A 22,720-nucleotide genomic window follows, 5' to 3' on the forward strand; every position below is an offset into this window, starting at 1 on the left:
GTTGCGTTTCTTTTTAGACAAACATCTTTAAATGTAGTTCTATACAGTAGATCAGTGCTTTGAAGGGCCTTAAGACTGTGGGAACATTTTATTTGCAAAAGAAAAGGAAAATGAGGTGATAGGTAAATATGTATAATTTTTACAAGGAGATGTAGAATTTTTCTAAGATTGTATTGGGTTGCAGATGTTAATGACATGACTTTGACCTGTTGTATCACTTTGCTCCAGTGACATTTTTTTCATGAATATGTCTGATTACATAATTGTATTAATTATTCTCACATGACCATCTGTCAACTGGCCAGCGCACTCCAGATTTGGTCCTGGTTCCTGAGATTATAGGTGTGTATTGAGTTGGCGGGCCGGAAGTTTACCCTAATTTGATCTCTGGACCCTTGTATGGTAGTTTAAACCCACCCACCCAGCTCTCTGCCTGTAGTCTCCTCCTCTCTGCTAGTTGTGACTAGTAATTGAGTGGGTGTGCAGGTGAGAGTTTCCACTTAATAGGTTGTCTCTCCTGTGCTGTCACTAGGAAGAACAGAGGGTAGTGGCACTGTAGAAAAGGAGAGAGGGAGAGACCAAGAGAGAGGTGCTCTACACATCATCCACAGCTGATACAGACAGTTTCATCCTCAGACTTTTGCTCAAAGCTACACACAGGTAAGCGTTTGTTGTTGTTTTTCCGGGAAAACATTTCGCTAAAAATCTGTTTGCGTTATTTTGTGGCATTACCTGCTTATCTCAGGATGATTCAGTTCAACAAGGAGGGTTGCCATGGTTGCTTAAAGATGATAGAATAGAGAGTAATGTTGCTTAGGTTTACTTCACAACAATAAATATGAGGTTATGTTACTGGCATTGAATGCTTTCCTATTTTCACATAGTGCAGTGCCTTCTGAAAGTATTAAACGGAGATGTTTTTGTACCTGGCCTACACACAAAACCCCATGATGTCAAAGTGGAATTATGTTTTTTTTTTAAACATTTTTACAAGTTAATAAAAAAATGAAAAGCAAAAATGTCTTTAGTCAATAAGTTTTCAACCCATTTGTTATGGCAAGCCTAAATAAATCACCTAATAAATTGGAAGGACTTAGAACACAGATTCAACCACAAAGACCAGGGAGGTTTTCCAATGACTTGCAAAGAAGGGCACCAATTGGTTGATGGGTAAAAAACAAAATAAGCAGACATGCAATATCCCTTTGAGCATGCATAGTGAAGTACGTAATTACACTTTGGATGGTGAATCAATACACCCAGTCACTACAAAGATACAGGCATCCTTCCTAACTCAGTTGCCAGAAAGGAAGGCAACCATTCAGGGATTTCACCATGGTGACTTTAAAACAGATGCAGAGTTTAATGGCTGTGGTAGGAGAAAACTGAGGATGGATCAACAACATTGTAGTTACTATACAATACTAACCTAAATGACAGAGTGAAAAGAAGGAAGCTTGTGCAGAATACAAATATTCCAAAACATGCATCCTGTTTGCAATAAGACACTAAAGTAAGCTTGATGCCTTATTGCAAACATGTTTTGGAATATTTTTATTCTGTACAAGCTTCCTTCTTTTCACTCTGTCAATTAGGTTAGTATTGTGGAGTAACTACAACGTTTATCCATCCTCAGTTTGTCAAAATTGCTTGAAATCGATCATTTACTCATGGAGCTTACATTTGAAATGTGTTGTTAAAATGTATTATTGGCCTACTGCAGAGAGTTTGCACCACAGGCGCACCTTTCCACTTGTGCTCTCCGAACTCCCGCCAGTAGAGAACACGTTGTTCTCTTTTTGAAATGCTTGCTGTTGCTTTCACACGTTTGAATGAATATGTGGCAAATCTATATTCCCATTTAGTCCTACAATAATTGCCAGGGTTTCGTCGTTCCTTCCCTGTATCGTTTATTGTGACACTTATACATTTATGTTTTGATAAGATACATTTTAACTTAGCATGTCTCACCCTCTGAGTGGGCGCGATGTTTATTGTTTACATGGACGTTTGCAAGACTCCTGAGGTAGAAGCTATGTTCATTTAACTCAACTGGTTTCCTTTGTTCATATTTACTGGGCTATGTCGGAGTTCCAAGTGCCTGTGTCCTATGCATAGAGAAGGATATTCTCTAGTGGACAAAAGGCAGTTTAGCATGGGTAGCTTCATTGAGGGCTTCCACCATTTTAATGTAGTCCTTCATTTCACATTTAGACAAATTTCAAAGTGTTTCCTTTCAAATGGTATCAAGAATATGCATATCCTTGCTTCAGGTCCTGAGCTACAGGCAGATATATTTGGGTATGTTATTTTAGGCAAAAATTAAAAGAAGGGGTGGATCCTTATGTAGTCAACTGGGTGGGACTTCCAATGTTATTGGCTGATCCTTCCTGGTGACCCTGTTGGAGTCATGTCAAACCGGGTCAAAATTGTCTACTTCAAAATTGAGATTGCCTCAATGGTGCTGCCCCATTCCTCATGCTGTCACAAACACTGAAGTGAAACAGATACAAAGATGAGTCCTCTATATATCTCTATGGTCCTAGGTCTGTCATTCTGGTTGTGAGTAATAGTAGCACATGGCGCAGTGCGCATAGACCTAATACAGACATGTGTGTGCCTTCCCAAATCATGTCCAAACAATTGAATTTACCACAAGTGGACTCCAATCAAGTTGTACCAACATCCCAAGGATGATCAATGGAAACAGGATGCACCTGAGCTCAATTTCGAGTCTCATAGCAAAGGGTCTGAATACTTATGTAAATAATGTATTTCTGTGTTTATTTAAAAATTGTAAACATTTCTAAAATTCTGTTTTCGCTTTGTCAATATGAAGTATTTTTGATTTCTTCCATTTTAGATTGAGGCTGTAATGTAGAAAAATGTGAAAAAAGTTAAAAGGGTCTGAATACTTTCCGATGGCATCATACATTTGATATGCTTTAAGTAATATGAACTTTCTCATTTACACACACACCTACAACTTGGCCAACTTTTTTTTAAAGTGGGCTATTTGTCACGGATTCCCTGGTATTCCTGCTCATTCCGTCCACCAGTTCCGGAGGTCTACTTCACATGCCTCTAGGCGTCACTGAACTGTCTCATTATGCACACCTGATTCCAATTCCCCTGATTAGTAATTGTATATATGTGCCCTCTGTTCACCATTGTCTTGTCAGTTATTGTTCCCATGTCTGTTGGTCTGTGAGTACCTGTGCTTTGTTATTTCGGCTTTCGTGCTGCGTGTATTGTGCACTTGTTATTTTCGGGTCTCGTCCCGTGTATTGTTGTGCATTTGTTATTATGGGTCTCGTCCAGTGTAGTGTTGTGTCGGTCTTGTCCCATGTATTTATTAGAGGTTTTACCTTGCTCTTTTGTTTGGGTTTACATCCCTGTGTTTTAGTATACGTGTTTGTTTTGGACTTCGTCCCCATGCCTTTCATAACAGAATAAACACCCCCTTATTGTGAATTCCTGCGCCTGTCTCCAATCATTTATACAACATGACAGAATAACCAACCCTAAATGGAGACAGTGGGAATGGCCCGTCAGACGCCGCCGCAACTTCGCAGCTGCAACTGGCCCGTCTGACACCGCCGCAACTTCGCAGCTGCAACTGGCCCGTCAGACGCCGCCGCAACTTCGCAGCTGCAACTGGCCCGTCAGACGCCGCCGCAACTTCGGCAGCTACAACTGGCCCGTCAGACGCCGCCGCAACTTCGCAGCTGCAACTGGCCCGTCAGACGCCAATGCAACTTCGACAGCTGAGACTGGCCTGTCCAACAACAACGCAACTTCTGCAGCTGCAACTGACTCCAACCGACCCACACCGTGTTCCTGTGGTTGTCCTTGAGGCCTGTGTCGTCCCGCTGCTGCTGCAGCGCATCAGGGGAGGGGGACGGCCCAGTGGAGCGGTGCTGGGTTCCTGTGGCGGACATCCTGGACACTTGGCTGACCAGGGATTTTCACCATCGGCGCCCTGACCTACCAGCACCTGTGGTCTGTGGTCGTCCCCGAGGCCGGTGTCATTCCGCTGCTGGTGCAGCCGTCAGGCGGAGGGGAACTGTCACGGATTCCCTCGGTACTGCTGCTCATTCCGTGCACCTGTTCCGGAGGTCTACCTCACATGCCTCTAGGCGTCACTGAACTGTCTCATTACGCACACCTGATTCCAATTCCCCTGATTAGTAATTGTATATATGTGCCCTCTGTTCACCATTGTCTTGTCGGGTTATTGTTCCCATGTCCGTTGGTCTGTGAGTACCTGTGCTTTGTTATTTCGGCTTTCGTGCTGCGTGTATTGTGCACTTGTTATTACGGGTCTCGTCCCATGTATTGTTGTGCATTTGTTATTATGGGTCTCGCCCCGTGTAGTGTATTGTCGGTCTTGTCCCATGTATTTATTAGAGGTTTTACCTTGCTCTTTTGTTTGGGTTACATCCCTGTGTTTTAGTATACGTGTTTGTTTTGGACTTCGTCCCCATGCCTTTCATAACAGAATAAACACCCCCTTATTGTGAATTCCTGTGCCTGTCTCCAATCATTTATACAACGTGACAGAATAACCAACCCTAAATGGAGACAGTGGGAATGGCCCGTCAGACGCCGCCGCAACTTCGCAGCTGCAACTGGCCCGTCAGACACCGCCGCAACTTCGCAGCTGCAACTGGCCCGTCAGATGCCGTCGCAACTTCGCAGCTGCAACTGGCCCGTTAGACGCCGCCGCAACTTCGCAGCTGCAACTGGCCCGTTAGACGCCGCCGCAACTTCGCAGCTGCAACTGGCCCGTCAGATGCCGCCGCAACTTCGCAGCTGCAACTGGCCCGTCCGATGCCGCCGCAACTTCGCAGCTGCAACTGGCCCGTCAGACACCGACGCAACTCCGGCAGCTACAACTGGCCCGAGGATGCCGCCGCAACCTCGGCAGTTACAACTGGCCTGTCCGACGCCGCTACCACTTTGGCAGCTGCAACTGGTCCATCCGACGTCGCCACAACTGGCCCGTCCGATGCAAGTTCGACAGCTGCAACTGGCCTGTCCAACAACAACGCAACTTCGGCAGCTGCAACTGACCCCGACCGACCCGCACCGTGTTCCTGTGGTTGTCCTTGAGGCCTGTGTCGTCCCGCTGCTGCAGCGCGTCAGGGGTGCGGGACGGCCCAGTGGAGCGGTGCTGGGTTCCTGTGGCGGACATCCTGGACACTTGGCTGACCAGGGATTTTCACCATCGGCGCCCTGACCTACCAGCACCGCGTCCCTGTGGTCGTCCCCAAGGCCAGTGTTGTTCCGCTTCTGGTGCAGCCGTGGGGCGGAGGGGAACTGTCACGGATTCCCTTGGTACTGCTGCTCATTCCGTCACTGAACTGTCTCATTACGCACACCTGATTCCAATTCCCCTGATTAGCAATTGTATATATGTGCCCTCTGTTCACCATTGTCCTGTCGGGTTATTGTTCCTATGTCCGTTGGTCTGTGAGTACCTGTGCTTTGTTATTTCAGCTTTCATGCTGCGTGTATTGTGCACTTGTTATTACGGGTCTCGTCCCGTGTATTGCTGTGCATTTGTTATTATGGGTCTCGCCCCGTGTAGTGTATTGTCGGTCTTGTCCCATGTATTTTTTAGAGGTTTTACCTTAGTCTTTTGTTTGGGTAACATCCCTGTTTTTTAGTATATGTGTTTGTTTTGGGCTTCGTCCCCGTCCCTTTCATGGCATGTTGTATTTTTGGGTGGAGTATTGAAACCTCCTATTACGTATTCCTGCGCCTGTCTCCAATAATTTATACAACATGACACTATTCGCCACTGTTTGACCCTCAGTATCCAGGGTGGTGAGCCCAAAGGAGACGGTGGTTGGTTCCTAGGGAGGGATGAAAAACATGTCGTGCTTAGTGATATTGCACTGGGGACATCACGAGGAATAAACACATTTTAATTGTGTTCATGGCTGAACGGCTGCCAACCGCAAAGGACAAAAATCATGTCCTTTGATGCCACACGTTTGTGTCTGATTATTTTGGCAATGGTCAATATTGTAATTTACCAGCCACGATGTTGTTGTGAGTAGATGGTTGTTTTACAGTTCAACACCTATTTTCTATTCCTAACTCTCCTTTCTACCTCTCTTTCCTACATTTAACAAAATGTGACTTACAAATCAGGCGCTGCGGCCACTGCAAACCATCATCAGATCAGTTTCCCCATAGAACAATTAGGGAATTGTTTGCGGAGGAGCCCTCAGATAGATGACGGCATAAGATCAACGGATAAGTCCAGGTGGGACATAATGAATGTAGATGTGTAAACAGTCTGATTGCTCTACCGAATATGACTTAGGTCATGCGTCAACAGCAAAGGCATAATAGACCTATGGGTTTTGGTCTTTACTTATGTGGTTTGTGGTATTACTTTTCTCCTCTTCATGCTCCAGGAAGCGTTACTCAATAGTCAGGTAACCACGATGCCGGAAGACAATAAGGAACCTTTATATCACCATGTTCAGGGTGTCACATTTCACTGTTTCTCAGTTTATTTCTAAATGTAAGATCTTCTGTGCCTAAGTCTTACTGTAGCAGTGTTAATCGTTAAAGGGACACAATCGTCATTTATATTGTTTTAAGATTATAGGGGTTCATTTTCTTAGGAACGTTTTCTTCTTCTTGTTTGTACAAAGTCATCATAGTCACATACTGTATGTACTGTAGCTACTGGTGTGGAGCTGGAGATCATGAATATCATGTGCAAACATATACTGGGTCGAATTGAACTCGCTGTGACTTCTCTTTCCCTTTCTAGACTGGACTAAGGGCTCCTACTCCCTCCAGAAGACTATGGCCTCAACTGTTTTTTTTAAAGGCACAGGTACGTTTACTTTCTAAATATGCCCATTGCCTAAAAAAAGTGCACAAACACATACCGACTGATTCTTGAATCAAAGTTATAGAAGTTATACTATTCAAGAACTGTCATGATTGTCGTATGGAGTAGACCAAAGCGCAGCGTGGTGTGAATCCATTATTTTGTTGAATGATGAAAAACACGAAGAACACTTAAACAAAAACAACAAAACGAACGTGACGCTATGACAACGAGTGCAGACACAGGCAACTACACATAGACAATAACCCACAAAATACCCAAAGAAGATGACTGCCTAAATATGGTTCCCAATCAGAGACAACGATAAACACCTGCCTCTAATTGAGAACCAATCTAGGCAACCATAGACATAAATAAACACCTAGATGATAAACAACCCCATAAACCTACAAAACCCCTAGACAGTACAAAAGCACATACATCACCCATGTCACAACCTGACCTAACCAAAACAATAAAGAAAACAAAGAATACTCAGGTCAGGGCGTGACAAGAATCAATGGGTAAATATCAAGAATTGAAATGGACAGATTTTCAGATCCCAGATTGTGTCTTTAAGATTCCAGACCGTACCTGCAACTGCAGTTAAACTGCAAATTTACTGACATCAAAAAAAGTTATACTGCAGTTATACTGCACTCTAACTGGAGCTAAACTGCAGAGTCCTGCAGCTATACTGCACTCTGAAAGCAAACTTTTTTCGTAAGGAAAAGACTCATCTAGCCAAACAAAAGAGGCTTACTGCCCACATGAATATGACAATAACACGCATGGTTAAGAGCTTGTTATGTTTAACATACAGGACCTGCTAAATGATGACAGCTGTATGCCTCTCTCTTCTCTGTGAACAGGCCTCCTGCTCTTCTTCCTACTGGGACTGCAGCCATCGTCATTTGTTTCAGGACAAAACACAACCTCGAGTTCCAATACAACGACCGATGCTACAACCACGGTGGCTGCAACAATTGTGTTGTCAACTGAGATGAGGACTGTCTCTGCAACAGCTACGATGACAGTTACCACAGCTCAAGCTACAATGTCGTCTGCCATTTCGTCTACGAATGCTGCAATGTCATCTGCAGGGTTTGGTAGGTTCCTTTCTAAATGTAATCCGTTACAGTTACTAGTTACCTGTCCAAAATGTTTATCAGTAACGTAACTTTTGGATTACCCAAGCTCAGTAACGTAATCTGATTACATTAAGTTACTTTTAGATTACTTTCCTCTTAAGAGGCAGGAGGAGAAGACAAACATGTATGTTACCAATTGAATAACATCTATTGCAGGATAAATCAATGTTTAAGTTTACATAGATGGCCATATATGGATGATACATTTTACTTTATGGGTTGGTTACGTAGGCTTCTTGTAACCCACAGCTTTCTACTACATATAGAAATACGATTAAATTACAGTATATCTTTACATAAAAACAAAGTCTATCAGAATTCCAGTCATTACAATAGTTGTTAAACCCCTTGATCTTCAGGAATAGGACTTGGAAATATGGAAGTATAGATTTGCCAAATTGTATTACCTGAGCATAACCCCAAAACTAAGGACTTAGTAGCCAGCCCTACTCTGTTGTTTATGATTTTGTTGGCAAGTCCACAGATGAAACAATAGCAAAATTGTCGCCCCGCCTCTGTTTTGGTAAAACGCTGAGGGATGGGCCTGGAGAAATGTAACCACTCTCAGATTAATAGACAGAGCTATGGATGCAAGGACAGACCAATCATGATATCCAAATGATTGTTTTAACCATGTTATGAGGCAATACAGTATTTGTTTCCATTTACAATGTTTACAAACATTGGAGAAAAACAAGCTTATATTTTGGGTTCTCGTGGAGTGTGACAGTTGAACTGATCTCATGAGGCATTTATAAGTTATATTCTTCAAGAATCAATGGACATATGTGTATATATATATATATATATATATATATATATATCACTACCGGTCAAACGTTTTAGAACACCTACTCATTCAAAGGTTTTTCTTTATTTCTTACTGTGTTCTACATTGTAGAATAATAGTGAAGACATCAAAACTATAAAATAACACATATGGAATCATGTAGTAAGCAAAAAAAGTGTTAAACAAATCAAAAAATATTTTATATTTGAGACTCTTCAAAGTAGCCACCATTTTCCTTGATGACAGCTTTGCACACTCTTGGCATTCTCTCAACCAGCTTCACCTGGAATGCTTTTCCAATGGTCTTGAAAGAGTTCCCACATTTGCTGAGCACTTGTTGGCTGCTTTTCCTTCACTCTGCGATTCAACTCATCCCAAACCATCTCAATTTGGTTCAATTGCCGCACTATTTCCGCACTATGCAGCTGTTGTAAGAGCACATTTTCACTGGCTGTCCACTGGTTTCAAAAACAATGATTGATAGGCAGCTGAAACTTCTTGAATTCAACCATTTGAGTTCAAATACACATTTGGATTTGTGAACAGCCATGCACAACAACCACAATCCGTAAGGTGCAAATAGCTAAATGAGAGAGCAGCAGTGTGATTCACATCAATGAGCTATGTAGATAACAATAATAATTGATATCCATATCGCCGTAGACTACACCACTGCTGTCATCCTTAACCACAAGCGTTTATTCTAGTTGGATAATCTTGGGATGCTGACAGTAGTCGCACCATTGGAAGACATAGCTTGGACTGTAGCCTACAAAAACCTATTTGTGCTCTTTTCCAGCGATCGATCAAACACATTTGGTGTGTCATCATAGTGGTCTCTGACTTTTGGTCAGAGAACAAGCTTATTTTGTTCCACCAGTGTTTGTCAATGCTGATTTGAATGTCAATGAGAAAACAGATGTGTCAAAGATTTTCTTTGAATTCTTTTTCTGAATTTAAAAGTAATCCTAGAAGTAATCACCTCGTAATTTTAAAAGTATCTGTAATCTGATTACAATATGTGTGTTGGTAACTCATCACAGTTACCGCTTTTTTTTTTTTTTGTAATCCCTGACGTGTAACTGATCCGTTACTCCCCAACCCATGTTGTCTGGCATTTCTTCTATGAATACTACAATGGCATCGGACTCAGCAACTACCTCCAATTCGTCCAGTGTAGGTTCAGTGACAACAGCCATGACCTCCACTTCAAGAAGTGTAACCATTGACAACTCAAGGAATACAGTGGCTGGTAAAACAAAATACTGATTGTTTTATGAATTCACATTCAGGATATATGGTAGATATATATTTTTTGCCACTTTTCTCTCACACTACATTTTGTCCTTGCTAACATAGGTAGTGGAACCACAAGCACGGACAATACTACCTCATGGGGCACCAGTGGCATGACCATGGTGAGTCTAGTACTTTAGCAGTCTAGTAGTATATGATATGATATTATGTTCACACTTTATTTGAAGTGGGTATACATAATGCATCTATATCATCTTTATGAAGCCAATCATGACACCTTTGTGAATTGTTGCAGTATCATTAATAGCAACCTTCCTTGCACATGTTTTGTTCAACATCATTCACGAGGCCACCAAGTAAATAGTGCTTGTAATTATTGCAAATTGTCTTAGAAAACAATTCAGTTGAATTTGCTGATATGCGCCTCTTGGAAGCGTGTGCATCATTTCCATGACGTTGTCTGCTAACCGATCAATATAATGTGCTCTGTGGTTGCCATGGCACCGTAAGATGCTCTTCATATTTTCTACATATTTTTGATGATTTTAAGTGTTTTTTGTTTTTGCTAAATCATTTAGTGTTTATTGTGTATATCTGGTTGTTTTCACCCATGGCGTTGAAGGACTGATGGCAAGTCTACTGTGTGGTTTGGCTATAGTTAGCTAGCTAATGTTTGCATATAAAAGATCTCACAAAGCACCGGCTTCTTGACGAATGAGACTGGACTGCATTATGGAAATGGGGATGACTATTGCTCTGGACTGATGACTATAGCTCTGGACTGATGACTATAGCTCTGGACTGATGACTATAGCTCTGGACTGATGACTATTGCTCTGGACTGATGACTATAGCTCTGGTCTGATGACTATAGCTCTGGACGGCTGACTATTGCTCTGGACTGATGACTATAGCTCTGGACTGATGACTATAGCTCTGGACTGATGACTATTGCTCTGGACTGATGACTATAGCTCTGGACTGATGACTATAGCTCTGGACTGATGACTATTGCTCTGGACTGATGACTATAGCTCTGGACTGATGACTATAGCTCTGGACGGCTGACTATAGCTCTGGACGGCTGACTATAGCTCTGGACTGATGACTATAGCTCTGGACTGATGACTATAGCTCTGGACTGATGACTATAGCTCTGGACTGATGACTATTGCCCTGGACTGATGACTATAGCTCTGGACTGATGACTATAGCTCTGGACTGATGACTATAGCTCTGGACTGATGACTATTGCTCTGGACTGATGACTATAGCTCTGGACTTTTTTTGCGCCGTAGCAGTTTCAGAGGCATCACCTGTGGGTGCTACTCGTTCGTTGTGGAGGAGTACTATGTCCAGGCTACAGAGATGTTGAGCTGAGAACGACATCAGGGCCAGCAAGCCAACTGCACCGTCTGTCATCGATCATCTGGCATCGATCATCTGGCATAACTCCAGTGGGTTGTCAGAAGCGCCCGTCTCTGTCATAAGTGGGTACACTCTGTTGTGACGGAACTCTCAGAGCTGGCTTCATCAACATCAATTTCTTTGTTTTGTTAATCTACCTAATTGTTATGTCAATTTACAGTACATTTTTTTTATTTTTTGTATCTGTTGACCTATACTGCAATTCAGCTTTTAGCTGCAAATGTGTAGGCTACAAGCTTAAACAAACCAACGAAACAATAAACCCTTTATATACCGTCTAACAATATATTCCACTCTTTATCTAAGTGTAATTGATACACTGTAACCTGATTCATCTTGCCAAGCAGAGAGACAGGTTGTACTGCATCAGCTTTACAATACATACTACCCTTACATCTGATTCTTTATTTTACTTATGTACTGTTTAAGGATACCACAACTGATAAAAAAAATTGGTTTGCCGTAAAATTTGCCGTCAAGTTAAAGCTAAATACCGTATGGAAAATGGTATTTACCATCTACCATCTACTAAAAAGAACCGTTTTGAAAATTGTATCTAGTATTTTTTGCTGTTGGAATAAATGTTAGTTCAACAACGAGTCTGATCATTATCTGATGTATAGGTGACTAAACTAAATATTCTTATGGTATTTCATGAAAAACGTAGATTTTGCATGTATGACTCAGAGGTTAAACATGTATTCAACGCCAATTAATGCACAATGAACATAAGATAATGGACAATTACTCAGTGTTTTGAAAACACACCCCCTTACATCTGAAAAATGTGCCAAATTGATTGAGGGAAAAAAAACTCTAAGTGGATACAGACTGTTTGTTTTGCAGTCCACTTCAACCACTGAGTGTACATCACCATAGTGTGGGGGTGAGGGGGTTGAGGGGATGATGACTGGGTCCGTGTTTGTGTCAGTGCATGTTGGCACTGAGGAATGAAGTAACTTGGTGGGAGAGATTATTTCATGATACATGTGGTCCGCTTTCCATCCCTTTTAATGCCTTATCTGGGAGCTTTCCTGAAGACAAGCAATTTCACATCGATTAGCACGATGTCGCCCTTTATAAAGCACCGTTTTGGGGGGAAATAGCCAACTATGTCACATTTAGCATTGCCCTCTACATTGGTCATGGCAGCCTTCATGCACCCTTTATTATAGAGTATGACATACAAGTACAGTTGATCTGTGTAGTGCAGACTTAATGTATGCTGTGAAGACTTTCTAAGTTGTACTTCATTCAAAGTCGGACCGATCTTGCTGTTTGATTGTTTAGAGAAAGCATAGATAGATGAGGTGCTCTGATCGTCTCTCTTTCTCTGATGCTCTCTCTCTCCCTCTCCCTCTCTCTCTCTCTCTCTCTCTCTCTCTCTCATAGATATCCTGTCGCCAGTTCTCCTGTAACTACTCAGACTGCTACGATGTGTACATGAATAGGACTTCTGTTTCATGCAACGCTAATATCACCTTCTGTGAGGTACAGTATACGCTATGCGTGAATTGCAGAATTTTAGAATTTGAATAATACAAATGTACTTAAGATTTCTTACACAACTATAAAAAAAAAAATTGCATGCTATAGTTCATGTTGCATCTGCTGTCATTAATTCGTGTCACACCTATTTTAGATATAATCTTCCTGGCCCTACTACTAAACGTTTCACACCGTTTACTTTTGTTTTGTCAGTTGCATTTGATTAAACAAGACCGGAATGTTGTTCCGACTTCATCTTTTATTCCCTTGATTAACAATAGCAAAAAAAAATGTAAGTGTATTTGTTTTTAATAGTGTGCAAACAAAATGTGTGTGATGCCTTCTCAGCTGAAGAGACAGGAAGACATGACTTACACCGGTGGCTGCAGTTCCTCCTGCAGGAATGCCTGTGTCAATAACACTCAGACCAACTGTACCATGGGATGCTGCAACTCCACTGGCTGTCTTCACTCCACCCTGGCCTCCATGGTTCGCCCAAACACTACAACAGGTAAACCTTTTTTATTTTCCAATCATTTTTTTTATACAATAAAGAAAATCAATGTCCTGTGGCCTGCAGTGATCCACTGGTTTAAACCGCTGCCTCTGGATCACATGCACTGTGTACCTCTGAAAGGATGGGTTCAAATCCATCCCACTGCTCAAGCACTCTCTTTCCTCTATCCATCCAGTCTAATAAACACATAAAAATACCTAAGGAGTGGGGCTAGCCCACTCATTAAAAAAATAAATGTCCTAGATTTGATATCTAAGTGCCCTGTATAATGACTGTTTTCTATGCTATTCTGCATTTCTTCAGTTTCCTTGTAAACTGTGCGCTAGACTCAGTAAAGTCAGTCAAACCGTACTATGGGGCTCTTAGTGTTGGAGTTGGTGAGCCTGTAAAAATCCTGTCTTTTACTGTAAGAGATTCATGTTTACATGTATCACCACCACATCAATTGGGAGACTGTTACTGTATGGGGCTGAGTTATGTCTGTTGGTCTGTTGAACGATTAGTTTTCTGACCATTTTTTTAACTTTTTTATTTCACCTTTATTTAACTAGGAAGGCAGGTTGAGAATAAGTTCTCATTTACAACTGCGACCTGGCCAAGAATAATGCAAAGCAGTTCGACACATACAACAACACAGAGTTACACATGGAATAAACCAACATACAGTCAATAATACAGTAGAAAAAGTCTATACAGGGTGTGCAAATGAGGTAAGATAAGGGGGGTAAGGCAATAAATAGGCCATGGTGGCAAAGCAATTACAATATGCCAATTAAACACAGGAGTGATTGATGTGCAGAAGATGAATGTGCAGGTAGAAATACTGAGGTGCAAGTACAATGCACAGTATCTTATCACTATTCCTTTAATTTGTAAAACATGCTATTTACTTTGAATAAATCTGAATTGCATTATATGTGCACGAAAGTACAATGTACTATATACAGTATTGAGACATGAGTCATCTAAAAAAATATATATTTTAATTGTTCCTCCAGTGACTACAGTGATGATGACAACCACCACAACCACAGCAGCAGCCACCACTACAACTGCTATACCAACCAATGTAAGAACGAGCTTCTGGGCGGCAACTTGAAGTTCTCAGGTTAATGTAGGGCAACTAAAGTAAATTTCCCAATGTGTTAGGGTACATTTCTATACACATTGAAGGGGCAATCTGGGAGTGTGTGTGTGTGTGTGTGTGTGTGTGTGTGTGTGTGTTAGGGCTGTGATGGTCATGGAATTTTGGATGACAGTTATTGTTCAGCCAAGTGACTGCGGTCACCATTATAATAGTTTTAAAGACGGTGCTGTTGCAGCTGAGTGCATTCGGAAAGTTTTCAGACCCCTTGACTTTTTCCACATTTTGTTAAGTTATTTTAAAATGGATTAAATCGTTTTTTTCCCCCTCATCAATCTACAGACAATACCCCATAATGACAGAGCAAAAACTGGTTTAGACATTTTTGCAAATATATAAATATATAAACATTTTATAAACTGAAATATCACCAAGCTTTTAATGTGCTTCAACAAAGTACTGAGTAAAGGGTCTGAATACCTAATAAGTATTCAGACCCTTTACTCAGTACTTTGTTGAAGCACCTTTGGCAGTGATTACAGCCTTGACTCTTCTTGGGTATGACGCTACAAGCTTGGCACACCTGTATTTGGGGAGTTTCTGCCATTCTTCTCTGCAGATCCTCTCAAGCTCTGTCAGATTGGATTGGGAGCGTTGCTGCACAGCTCTCTCCAGAGATGTTCAATCTGGGCTCTGGCTGGGCCACTCAAGGACATTCAGAGACTTGTCCCGAAGTTGTCTTGGCTGTGTGCTTAAGGTCGTTGTCTTGTTGGAAGGTGAACCATTGCCCCAGTCTGAGGTCCTGAGCAGGTTATCTTTCTCTCAATCCTAACTAGTCTCCCAGTCCCTGTCACTGAAAAACTTCCCCACAGCATGATGCTGCCACCACCGTGCTTCACCGTAGGGATGGTGCCAGGTTTCCTCCAGATGTGACGTTTGGCATTCAGGCCAAAGAGTTCAATCTTGGTTTCATCAGACCAGATAATCTTGGTTGTCCTTCTGAAAGGTTCTCCCATCTCCACAGAGGAACTCTGAAGCTCTGTCAGAGTGATCATCGCATTCTTGGTCACCTCCCTGACCAAGGCCCTTCTCCCCCAATTCCATGTTTGGCAGGGTGGCCAGCTCTAGGAAGGGTATTGGTGGTTCCAAACTTGAATGAAGGAGGCCACTGTGTTCTTGGGAACCTTCAATACTGCAGACATTTTTTGGTATCCTTCCCCAGATCTGTGCCTAAACACAGTCCTGTCTCTGAGCTCTATGGACAATTCCTTCAACCCCATGGCTTGGTTTTTGCTCTGACATTCACTGTCAACTGTGGGACCTTATATCGACAGGTGTGTGCCTTTCCAAATCATGCCCAATCAATTGAATTTACCACAGGTGGACTCCAATCAAGTTGTAGAAACATCTCAAGGATGATCAATGGAAACAGGATGCACTTGAGCTCAATTTCAAGTCTCATAGCAAAGGGTCTGAATACTTATGTAAATAAGGTTTATTTATTTTTATACATTTCCAAATATGTATAAAAGCCTGTTTTTGCTTTGTCATGATGGGGTATTGTGTGTAGATTGCTGAGGAATTTAAAAAATGCAATCCATTTTAGAATAGGGCTGTAACGTATCAAAATATGGAAAAAGTCTAGGGATCTAAATATTTTCTGAAGGCACTGTATACACAGTGAGGTACGAAATTATTGACACACTTGTTAAAGATGAGCAATAATGATTGGGTAAAATAAATAATTAAATTACTGAGCTATAGTGTATGCTTACAAAAATACAATTGCTCAAAGAGATTAGTTTTACCAAGTAATATTATTTTTCAAAAACATTTTGGGGTCTTAATGACACATTTACCAATTCGGCAACCCTTTCCTTCGCACCCAGTCGGTCATAATCATGTCACAACAGCTAACATAACCTGTCATAGCATGGTCATAACCTGTTGTGCAGTGGGGCAAAAAAGTATTTAGTCAGCCACCAATTGTGCAAGTTCTCCCACTTAAAAAGATGAGAGAGGTACACTTCAACTATGACAGACAAAATGAGAAAAAAAAATCCAGAAAATCACATTGTAGGATTTTTAATGAATTTATTTGCAAATGATGGTGGAAAATAAGTATTTGGTCAATAACAAAAGTTTATCTCAATACTTTGTTATATACCCTTTGTTGGCAATGACAGAGGTCAAACGTTTTCTGTAAGTCTTCACAAGGTTTTCACACACTGTTGCTGGTATTTTGGCCCATTCCTCCATGCAGATCTCCTCTAGAGCAGTGATGTTTTGGGGCTGTTGCTGGGCAACACGGACTTTCAACTCCCTCCAAAGACTTTCTATGAGGTTGAGATCTGGAGACTGGCTAGGCCACTCCAGGACCTTGAAATGCTTCTTATGAAGCCACTCCTTCGTTGCCCGGGCGGTGTGTTTGGGATCATTGTCATTGTCATGCTTTTTTTACCAAAAAGTTATATTTTGGTTTCATCTGACCATATGACATTCTCCCAATCTTCTTCTGGATCATCCAAATGCTCTCTAGCAAACTTCAGACGAGTTTGGAGTGTGACTGTTTGAGGTTGTGGACAGGTGTCTTTTATGCTGATAACAAGTTCAAACAGGTGCCATTAATACAAGTAACGAGTGGGGGACAAAGGAGCCTCTTAAAGAAGTTACAGGTCTGTGAGAGCCAGAAATCTTGCTTGTTTGTAGGTGACCAAATACTTATTTTCCACCATAATTTGCAAATAAATTCATAAAAAATCCTACAATGTGATTTTCTGGATTTTTTTCCCTCATTTTGTCTGTCATAGTTAAAGTGTACCTATGATGAAAATTACAGGCCTCTCATCTTTTTAAGTGGGAGAACTTGCACAATTGGTGCCTGACTAAATACTTTTCCCCCCCACTGTATTGTGTTATTTTATGGCTGGTTATCAAAGTTTTTTTAAATCCCTGCCAAGAAGTTTCCTTTCATTTCAATTTTTGTTTCTTAAATCCTTTGTTGTAACGAAGTCTTTACAGTCATGTTTTTTTCACCATATTCTAAATAACTTGTAGAAAATACACATTATTACACTGTCATGAAGCATTATGACCATCCTGTGTCACTTTACTTGGACTAAGAAAATACACGACACTGTCAAAAAGCATTATGACCATCATAATAATATAAGCCACCACGTACATGCCCTTATATCAGTCATCAGTCACAAATAGTCTCTTGTCCTCCTTCTGAAATCTGCTCCTGCATTCATTCCAGTCATCAGCAACAGAGCATAAGGGTAGGTGCATATCTGACATCAATGTGTGAGCAATTACAATGGTAATTCAATATGGTCAATTTAGAACATAAACATACTGTTGACACTTAGGCCATGATTTAATGGCCTAGTATGGCCTCATAAAGCTTGTGACTCTACTAACTTGTTTGCTGCATTTGCTGTTTGTTTTGGTTGTGTTTCAGATCAATGTAAATAGTGTATTGTATCATTTTGGAATCACGTTTATAGTGAATAGAATATATTTTAAAATACTTTCTACATTAAAGTGGATGCTACCATGATTACACATAATCCTGAATAAATCGTGAATACTGATGTGTGAGAAAGTTACAGAGGATCAAAGATCATACACCCAAGATATGCTAACCTCCCCTGCTATTGGTAATGGTGAGAGGTTAGCATGTCTTGGGGGTATGATCTTTGACCCTCTGTAACTCTCTCTGGTGTGGCCAAAGAGGTCTATTTTCATGTCCTCTGACCACCCGTCTTTGGCCACGCACACCAGCGGTGGGTTTGAAGACATCAAAACTATTGAAGACATCAAAACTATGAAATAACACATATGGAATTATGTAGTAACCAAAAAAGTGTTTTTGAGATTCTTCAAAGTAAACACCCATTGCCTTGATGACAGCTTTGCACACTCTTGGCATTCTCTCAACCAGCTTCATGAGGTAGTCCTGGAATGCATTTCAATTAACAGGTGTGCCTTCTTAAAAGTTCATTTGTGGAATTTCTTTCCTTCTTATTGCGTTTGAGCCAATCAGTTGTGTTGTGACAAGGTAGGGGTGGTATACAGAAGATAGCCCTATTTAGTAAATGACAGTCCATCATTCCTTTAAGACATGAAGGTCAGTCAATGTGGAACATTTAAGAACTTTAAAAGTTTCTTCAAGTGCAGTCGCAAAAACCATCAAGCGCTATGATGAAACTGGCTCTCATGAGGACCGCCACAGGAAAGGAAGACCCAGAGTTACCTCTGCTGCAGAGGATAAGTTCATTAGAGTTACCAGCCTCAGAAATTGCAGCCCAAATAAATGCTTCACGGAGTTCAAGTAACAGACACAAAATCAACTATACAGAAGAGACCGGGTTAATCAGGTCTTCATGGTTGAATTGCTGCAAATGAACCACTACTAAAGGACACCAATTAGAAGAATAGACTTGCTTGGGCCAAGAAACACAAGCAATGGACATTAGACCGGTGGAAATCTTTCCTTTGGTCTGATTAGTCAAAAATCTGTAATTTGGTCTGATTTCACCATGAGTTTAATTGCAATTACTCCACAATATTAACCTAATTGGCAGAGTGAAAAGACAGAAGCCTGTAAAAAATATTCCAAAACATGCATTTTGTTTTCAACAAGGCACTAAAGTTATGCCTTAGTGTCCTGAATACAAAGTGTTATGTTTGGGGCAAATCCAATACAACACATTACTGAGTACCATTCTCCATATTTTCAAGCATAGTGGTGGCTCATCATGTTATGGGGGTTGAATACTTATCTAATCAAGATACTGCATATTAGTGTTTTATTTTTTGTAAATTATTTAGTCTTGTTAGAATTTTTCTTTCACTCTGACATTACAGAGTATTTTGTGTAGACCGCTGACAAAAAAACGACATTTACATACATTTTTTCCCCACTTGTAACAGAACAAAATGTCAAAAAAGTCAAAGGGTGTGAATACTTTGTTTTTTAAAACAGTTATAAAGTTTATTTTATTTTTATGAATGTCTTCATCCATAATCGTCAGTTACACGACTAGATGGAAATTGTCCAGTCCTAATGTGTGTGTGTGTGCGTGCGTGCGCGCATAGGACTCAAAGTCTGTGAATTTACCAGCCTTTGTTAACATCATCCATCTATTTACAGAAACTTAAGAAGTGCCAGATGTTTCAGTGCACAGAGCAGAACTGTTACAAGACTTGGATGACCAAAGACCCAATGCCTTGTCCCCTCAACCAGCCCTACTGTGAGGTAGGCTTAATAGTGCACCCCCACACTACCCTATTCATCATTCTATACCCATAGTAGACAAACTAGACATGCTTCATTGAACTGTAAATGCTGTAGGATACAAAATGTACACTTTAAGTATTTTATAACGAAAGAAGGAAAATACATTTGGCCACGACAAGAACGATTATCTGTTATCGTCTCAATAACATCACTTAGACAAGAGAGAATTTCCTTTTCGACAATCTCGTACATCCTTCAACTCATCTAACTCCATGCATTCTCAATCCACGTTTCTCTTTTCAGTTGAAAAAGATGATAATTGGTTCAACAACGATGTGGATGGGAGGCTGCAATGCCGACTGCACAAGAAACACTTGGTGTACGACCACAACCGGTACATGCCACCAAGAGTGCTGCAACACCTCCATAACATCCTGCCTCAAGCTGGATGGGTCTCTGAACGTTCCTTCTTCTGCCACTAGAGGTCCTCACTTCCCTTTAGCATTGATCACTGCTGCTCTGCTGGTTTGTCTGCTCAGCATTGGTTCTCTGGTTTAAACTGGGTCGTGTTCAGTGGGTACAAGCGGAAGAAAATGTATTGAAAGAGGGAGGAAATACCTTGACTTGTCCCTTGCAAAATGGTTTAAAACATTGCCTGTCGTGTGACTTAATGAACAACCCTGATGTGTCGACCCACTGAGCCATTGCTTGAATTTAAACAGTAGTGGTAGTAGTTAGCACGGCAAAACCTGGTTTCCATTCCACATGAATACTATACTGGTTGTAGGTCTAGCCTACTCTGTTTTTGTTTGCTTGTATATGAGCGGTATTGAGATACTGTATGTGAGGGCTCATATGTGCTTTTGAGAGATTTAGGTGATTTAATAAGTGATAATGATTCCCCTATGTGAGTCCAAACCAAATGGCTTTAAAGGGATTTATTGAAGAATATGACGATTAATATGGCTACAGAAAGCTATTCAACCATACCATTTATAAATCAGTACTGTGTAAAACATAATACACAGAAGATAGCTATTTACGATCATAGATGAGTGACCTAATGTATGGTACGGTAATTCATTCTGCTTTTTCTTATTGAGATTTCTGTAAGATGAAGTTTACAATTATGACATTTTCATAAATATCTTATTTTTTTAGGCAGTGATTTGCATGATGACTTCCATGTTTTCTTAGAGGTTTCACTTGCAAAGACCTAGCCTGGTCTCAGATCTGGTTGTGCTCTTGCTAACTCAATTGCTCATTGACAAACCAAAAATGCCCAGTACAAGGAGTTGGCATGATAGCACAAACAGACTGGCACTCAGGCTAAAGACTTTCTCCAATACAAAAAGCAAACATCTTTACAGATATTGCACAATAACTCAGTTATTACCTAGTCCTCGCTAGCATGTTGTGGAAGGACAGATTGACAATTTATGCACTTTTTAAAACATATATATTGGGTTATAGAAGGTTTTTGAAATATTTGTTACTGACGCATTGAGGTGTAATTCATATCTGTGAACGTAGTCATACACTGTACAACTGGAATATGTGTTTTACGCCTTTTATTATTTAGCTGTACTCATACTTATAATTTACCATCATAACAATGTGGTAATTGATTCATAAAAATGGGTTATAAAATTGAGTTATCAAAATGTCTAAGCGTATATTTTTTTGCAGTAGTTTCATGGAAAGTTGGCATACAACACCTGAAATGTCATATCTAATATTTGGAGAAAAGTCACTAAAATAAATGTGTCGTGTTGGATGCGTTCTACATTGTGCATAGTGTACAAACTGTAACAACTGCTTTTAAAGTCATATGAATTAAATAAATCAAATCAAATGTATTTATATAGCCCATCAGCTGATATCTCAAAGTGCTGTACAGAAACCCAGCCGAAAACCCCAAACAGCAAGCAATGCAGGTGTAGAAGCACGGCGGCTAGGAAAAACTCCCTAGAAAGGCCAACACCTAGGAAGAAATGTTTGACCAAAACAAAAGATGAATATTTTATTTGAAATCGTCTGCAGAGCTCACCTGTTAAGAGATTGATGTAACTGTACTTGAATCAACTAGACTTCTATACCGAATACTGCATCAAAATAAACATTATCTACAAGAGAACCGGCCAGGTCCTTGTAGACTCGCTCTTATTTAGTAATTGTACCTTATAAAGCATTGGCCATTCAGAATTCATACGTAGATTAAAAACATTTAAATGACAAAACGTTGTATTCTGTGCTTCTATGCACCATTCATTAGAATTTGATTGCCATGGAGATGGCTGTTAAAACCACATAGAAATATTTTTTTTGTAGCTGTGGCTAAAACCATAGATATAGAACACGATTGGTATATTGCCTACGGCTAAAGCAATATTGTTGAAATATCATTACAGTTGTAAAGGTTGCATCATCTTACCAGCATAAATGTCATGTCAAATTCAAACGTTATCACCAAAAGACAATTTATCACAGAACAGACATCTTGCTCATACAGTGCAGATGGATGACTATGGATGCAACTATGAATGCAAATGATCACCCATCCTTTTCAACACCAGGCTTGGGTCCCAATAGGACCCCTGGAGATCATGTTAAGTTAATTGGTGACTCCATTCCCTCCAAGCCTGGTGTTGATGAGGATGACAATGTGATCCATTCAACCAACTTTGTGAACCACTTCTCAGGTAAGAGCTAAGAAAAATCTAAAAAACAAATACCTCTACCATAGAGATCTTTGCTGAACTTTGAATATTGGTAAATTATTTTTTCCAATAGGTTGCGTCATTTTACTTTGATTCATGACATATCAGTACCCCTGAAGATTTGGTTCAGTTTGTTGCATAATCAATTGTTGATGAGGATGTAAATTATGTGGTCATCTGC

At 40.6% G+C, this 22,720-nt stretch overlaps 1 protein-coding gene across 1 annotated transcript; it reads left to right on the plus strand.

The window, feature by feature from the left end:
• Positions 1-305: 305 nt before the first annotated feature.
• Positions 306-21,483, plus strand: LOC110517569 (uncharacterized). Its single transcript, XM_021595560.3, has 11 exons — positions 306-342; positions 533-660; positions 6,797-6,862; positions 7,732-7,968; positions 9,954-10,052; positions 10,160-10,218; positions 12,878-12,976; positions 13,322-13,484; positions 14,489-14,559; positions 19,733-19,837; positions 20,123-21,483. The coding sequence occupies exons 3-11, from the start codon at positions 6,832-6,834 to the stop codon at positions 20,375-20,377; spliced, it is 1,119 nt and encodes a 372-aa protein (XP_021451235.3). The 5' UTR covers positions 306-342; positions 533-660; positions 6,797-6,831; the 3' UTR covers positions 20,378-21,483.
• The last annotated feature ends 1,237 nt before the right edge of the window (positions 21,484-22,720 follow it).

Source organism: Oncorhynchus mykiss, chromosome 3, assembly GCF_057628025.1.
Source record: "Oncorhynchus mykiss isolate SJ-2025 chromosome 3, ASM5762802v1, whole genome shotgun sequence".
NCBI classification, from domain to species: Eukaryota; Metazoa; Chordata; class Actinopteri; order Salmoniformes; family Salmonidae; genus Oncorhynchus; species Oncorhynchus mykiss.

Coding starts and splice junctions, on each gene's coding strand:
- LOC110517569 (XM_021595560.3), top strand. CDS start 6,832: ATGGCCTCAACTGTTTTTTTTAAAGGCACAG. Junction 13,485..14,488: donor TCGCCCAAACACTACAACAG/GTAAACCTTTTT, acceptor TTGTTCCTCCAG/TGACTACAGTGATGATGACA. Junction 19,838..20,122: donor TCAACCAGCCCTACTGTGAG/GTAGGCTTAATA, acceptor TTCTCTTTTCAG/TTGAAAAAGATGATAATTGG.